The sequence below is a fragment of the Crocodylus porosus genome, unplaced genomic scaffold (genome assembly GCF_001723895.1).
Source record: "Crocodylus porosus isolate Cpor-Errol unplaced genomic scaffold, CroPor_comp1, whole genome shotgun sequence".
NCBI classification, from domain to species: domain Eukaryota; kingdom Metazoa; phylum Chordata; order Crocodylia; family Crocodylidae; genus Crocodylus; species Crocodylus porosus.
This window is the reverse complement of record NW_017728931.1, coordinates 8,907,102-8,912,770: the sequence shown is the minus strand read 5'-3', so window position 1 is coordinate 8,912,770 and position 5,669 is coordinate 8,907,102. Positions and strand designations below refer to the sequence as shown.

At 50.2% G+C, this 5,669-nt stretch overlaps 1 protein-coding gene across 1 annotated transcript in view; it reads left to right on the top strand.

Moving 5' to 3' along the window:
- The first annotated feature begins 375 nt into the window (after window positions 1–375).
- The window catches only part of LOC109316247 (solute carrier family 2, facilitated glucose transporter member 3), a 13,536-nt gene continuing 8,242 nt past the window's right edge, over window positions 376–5,669 (top strand). The window contains exons 1-2 of the mRNA XM_019544159.1: window positions 376–482; window positions 4,451–4,543. Coding sequence (XP_019399704.1) covers window positions 468–482; window positions 4,451–4,543 — 108 coding nt within the window. The 5' untranslated portion in view covers window positions 376–467. The remainder of the gene's footprint in view (window positions 483–4,450; window positions 4,544–5,669) is intronic.

Genomic DNA, 5,669 nt, shown 5'->3' with positions numbered 1-5,669 from the left:
TAGTTATCTCTAGATCTAGATAGATAGATACAGACAGACAGATAATAAATATTAGACAGACAGACAGATGGATGATAGGTGTTTCCAGGGCAACAACAGCTCTTCCCCACCGGTGACCCCCTCTCCCCGGCCCTCTGCTGGGAAGCGCAGCGCCAGGGCTGGCCCGGCGGAGGCGGCGCCGCGCTTGCCGTAGTTTCCATCCGTGCAGACGTGCAATCCGGACATGGGAGGTCACAAGACCGCTGCTTTTTTTAATTTTTTCTCGGCATCTGGCAAGACAGGCGGGGGCTCGTCCCTGCCCCGCCCCTTCACCAAGGCTTTAAATAGCGGCTTTGAGTCATAAGCCGCTACAGCGTGTGGCATCGACCCTAGGGAGGGTCTGCAGCAAGGACCGGCCCAGCCAGCGCAGCGCAGCGCAGCGCATCGCGGAGGAGGAGCAGGGAGCAGGCTCGGATCGCTTCAGCCCCATGGACCGCCCGAAGGTAAGGGCAGCGCGGGGGCCTCCCCACCGTCTTCTTGCCCCACCTGGGGCAGCCGCGATCGCCTTCAGAGAGCCGCGGGGTTTTGCACGCCCAGCCCAGCCCCGCCGGCGGGGATAGTCCGGCGCCGGGGCTGGGGGCGAGGTGCTGAGTGGCCCGGGGATGCAGAGGCTTTGCTGTGGTCCAGGGGAAGCTCTTGCACCGAAATCAGCCCCAGCCACACAAGGTGGAGGAAGGCGGTGGGATCTCCATCCTTGGAGGGTTTTTTATTTCTAGGTAGACAAAGCCTTGGCTGGGATGATCTAGATGGGGATGGTCCTGCTTTGAGCAAACGGTGGGGCTAGATGTGACCCCCCCTTCCCATCCGAATGGTTTATGATGCCGGGATGACTCTGAAAAAGTGGTACCCTGGATTGGGGTCGGGGGAAGGTGTGTAGGGAGGGGTTTCTGTACGGTTGTTGCAAGTCATGGCATTTGTTTGCACCTGGTGGGGGCCTGGCTTTCCAGATTGTCCTTGCCTTGGCATCTTGTTACTTGGCATGAGATGTGCTTTGCTGGCTGAGCAATTGCTGTTTGGGCCGGGGTGGGCTGAGATGACGGTGTGCTCATGATAGTGAAAGGACAGTGGCTCTCACTGGGGTCCCCTCACCTGCAAAAACCAAGTCATCCTCCAGTCTGAACAGATCAGGGTAGGCAGGATCTCTCCCTTTTTTGCTGCCAGAGAGCTCATGAGCCTTTGTCAGCATCTCTGTGGACCTGCAACTACACATGTTGTGTCTGCTGATGATGGAGTGAAATGATTCACAGTGCGTGCTCCGGAGCATTAAAGATAAAGAGGGAGCAAGGGAGAGGCACGGAAAGAGACAGGGAGGGAGGAAATGCGACAGCCAACAGAGCTGTTGGATCCTGATGCTCATTCAAGGATACCTGGGGGTTATTTTGTGGCATAAATAACCCAGTAGCCATCAGCAGGCACAGCCGGGGCTTTGGCTACTGCTCCTTAAGGTAGCAGAGGAAAAGGGGAGGGAGGGAGCTGGCAGCCAGCATCCTGGCCAAGGTCATTTAGAGGAGAGTAAAGGAGCTGCCCAGCAACAAGTGGCACTCTTCTGGAATTGTGGGCTGTAAGATGGGAAAGGAGCTGATAGGAAATGGCTCCCCTGATAACACACATGCAGGTGGACCTTGGTGATGCTGCAGAGGGGTGGGGGTTGTGCTTTGAATTCTCCACCCTAACCCCAGACACACCCTTAGGGTATGTGGATCCCACCCTGGTCTTTCTGAGCTATGTGGGTGCCTTCTGGGGAGGCTCCACCGGGAGTAGGGAGCCCTGCTTACTTCAGGGCATGGGTGGCACTGTATTGTGTAATGAAATGAGAGATGGGATGTGTATAGATTAGAAAAGGCAGATGGCATGGAAGAGGGTGGAGAACACCAGGGACCTGTGCCCACTGTGGCTCCCATTCATGTGGATAAAGTATGCCCTCCTGTGCCTTGGGGAACAGGAGACCTGAACTAGACAGGGAGGGAACCACGACATGACAAAGCCCTTAGTGTGGTTATGGAATGAAAAATGGGAGATTTCGACTTTGTTTCCAGCCCCATATACCTTTAAAGATGTGGTATCTTGGTCTGTCTGTTCTCAGTTCCGTATCTGTAAAATGGAGGTAGTGATAGTTCCTACATCATTGGGGTGGTTGCAAGCTAAAGCGGTTAATACTTGTGAGGCAGCCATGTCCAAACCAGTGCCATTTGGAGTCTGGTGCAGCATACAAGCTTCTGACCAGCCCTGGACTTGGCTTTCTTAGTCTTTCTATGACAGTGCAGGGGGGACAGCTCTGAATTTGCAGCATTTGCAATCTCAAGGATGACTGAGGCTGGGTATGGACTGGAAGGAGGTATCACAACAGGCCTCTGCAGTAGTCCAAGTCATCACAGTGCATCACCAGTCCTCTGTGGTGAAAGCAGAGCCCAGCAGCTCCCCTTGTCAATACCTTTGGAGGAGTCCCAACCCCTACTGAGTGTGAGCCAGGAGGGGGTGTTGAGGGTAGATCTTCTTAGTAGAGCCAACCCTAAGTGCTCAAAAATCCCACATCAGTGCCAGGCCCCCCCCCCACACACACACAAATCACAAGATTGGCTTGAGGAAAACCATTTTTTTTTTTTTTTTTTTTCATTTCTGATTTGCTTCTTGACTTTGAGCCTTTAGCATTACCATGGGTCAGGTTTTCAAGCTTTCCTTTGTAGCTTGAGGGCTTGGAAACTCGGTTTATTATTTTATTGAAATTGGAGATTCATTTGACTCCTGTAGAGGAGGCTTGAAGAACAAATACCAAGTATTGTGAGACTCTTAAATTGGCAGATTGGCCCCTGGCCTGCAATACAGAAGTCTGCCACCATCAGCGCCCTGGTGCAGGGCGGCTGGGCCCCGCATTGGGAAGAAGGATGCAGGTCTTCATGGCAGTACAGAGCACCAATCCCTCTGGACTGGATTCCACTCTCATTCAGCTGCAACTGAGATGCACTGACACAGATATCCAAGGCTCCAGTCACCTGGCATGGGAAGCTTTATGAAAGATTATACCTTAGTCACATGCCAAGAGGCAAAATCTACTTCTCATTAAAGCAGATAAGCCAACTATAACAGCCACTCACTAGCATAGCTTCTCAAAGAGACACAGATAGATGATGGAGGTCAGGGGAAGCACACACAGGAGAGGACCTTTCTTCCTTGTATCGGACATCAGTAATAATCTCTGAATCTCAGATAGGTTCCTGATCACCCATTCCCCCTTTTTGGTCTGAAATTCTTTCTTCAGTGACTTGTTCAGGTGCCCACTGGGTGCTTGTTGCTTCTTTTTCTATGTGTGCATTTGGATGATACTTGCTGGCACAGTGTATCCTCAAGACAGACAAGTGTGGCTGCCTTCCTTGGTTTTGTTTAGATATATTTTCTTTTCTTCTGGGAAGGCCAACCCAGGGAAAAGGCCGTATCATATGGCTTCTGTGGAGGAGTATAGCTGTTACTTCACAGGTTCCTGGCTGATTCTGCTTGACTTCAGACCCCATGTAATCAGGATGCGTGATACATGGTTTTCGGCAAGAGAATCCAGTTACATGGCCATGGGTCAGTATGCAGAAGGCTTCAAGAGCTAGCATTACCTCCATCATGTTCCCAGCCCCTCTTGGCCTCCAGTGAATAGAACTGGGTGAAATGTAATGGACTAGTGGTTTATTCACTGAAAAATTCAACTGAGTCAACTGAGTCTATCTGTAAATTTGTGTCAGATTTGAAAAATAGCTCTGTCCCCCCAAAAATAAAAAAAACAAAAGAATATATTTTTTGAAAAAGTTGAAAATACTTTTGTTCTGACAATGAACAATTGTATATTGTTTTGAGAATAGTTTCATCTTATGATTGACCTAAATTATTTTTTAAGAGGAAACCTGATAATGAAATGATTTTGCGTCGGTTTCTCTATCCAGCTTAGCAAACCAAAATTAACTATTCACATACCTCTACAGAGGAATAAGGGATATAGCATACGTCTACACTGAAGCATGCCTGAACAAACTTACCTTAAACAAATTTACCTTGTTTTGGTAACAATAGTAGTGAAGACACTGCAAGAGGGACTTAATCAAAGGCATCCCATCCCAGTAGGTACCCTGGGTCCTGGACGGGCTTATACAGCTCTATCCTGAACCCTATTATGCTGTGACTGATGTTATCAGTGGCCAGCTAGCTAGGTTAAAAGTAGCTTGGATACATCTACATGGTGCAGGGTAGTCACAATGATTAATTGTAGTGTGGATATCTGGAGCAGATAGAACCATACCTTCCTGCACACCTCTGCAGGCTGTTGGCCTGGTTTAGGAGGAGCTCCAAGCTAGGACTGCTGTTTGTACAGTTTGGATGGAAAACAGGACTGAATGGGTTAAATTAAAGATTTCTCTTCTCCCTCTTTCTTCAGCTAACAGGATCCCTTATCTATGCTGTTTCTATTGCCGCAATTGGATCGCTCCAGTTTGGCTACAACACTGGAGTCATCAATGCTCCTGAGAAGGTGAGAGAGCGTGAGCCAGCTGGGCTTTTGAGGCTTCTGAGCAGACTTACTTGCCTCCACAGGAACCGCTCTTGTCTTGGAAAACTGCCGTGTTCAGGCAGGGGGGAGAGTTATCCTAACCCCTGAGGGTGCAAAAGTGAAGGGGAGTGTGGAAAAGGGCAGTGATGTAGTGACAGAGGTGCACGAGGGTCCATCAGGGTCCAGTGTTTGGATAGCTAGCGTTTCCTATCTGAAGTACAGAAGAAGAGAGGGGTTCAGAGGGACCATTCCCTTACTGGGAAGATGGAAAGGGAGAGAAAGAAGAGATATCTTTGCATTTCTGTGGGGAGGCGACCATTTTGCCCTTTCTGACCACAGTGTTGAAGGTAGTGTGGGAGAGGTGAATTGGGCATCTCGCGGGGAGGGAGTGCTAGTCTTTCTGCACTGGGTGTGGAGGCAGTGCGAGTGTAGAAAGGGTCACAGTTCTGTTCTGATAGGGAATTTTGAAAGTTCACCACTTTCTTTTAGCAGAATTGGAAGGACAGGATCTTTGTCCCTTCTAGGTGAAGAGAGTGCATGAGTCCAACCCATTTGAAGAGTTTTCTTTGGGAAAGCATTGCCACCAAGTGGGCTGATTCTAGCTGGTCCTACATTCTGGCTTTCCCATTTTCTTGGGAAAGCACGCCTATCAAGTGATGTGTCGGTCCTGCCCGTCTGCTGTCCTTTTAACCCACAGCAGCCTCCTCATAGTCAGGGCTTGAGGCACATGGGGAAAAGGAAGGATGACTGGGTGCTCTGACTCAAGAGAGCAGCCCAGGATGGTGGAGGGGGTGAGGGAGACAACTTGTCCCACAGAAAGAGTTGAGAGAGGGCTGGGAAGGAAATTCTCAGATTTCATCTGAGAGCTCTTCCTTCCATCTGTAAAGCTTTAATGCTCAGCCCCTTATACACTTCATACCAGTGCCATAGCAACAAAGTTTGGTGCCTGGGGCAAAGCCTGCAATTGGAGCCCGCCTTCACCCTTTGCACAGATCTGGGGGGGGGAGGCTGTGGGGGGGAGAGACACACATGCCCCCCCCGTTTGCCCAGGAGCCACCCTTTCCCCATCCCTGCACCCCCTCCAAATGAGCCACTTGCAATTCTGTGT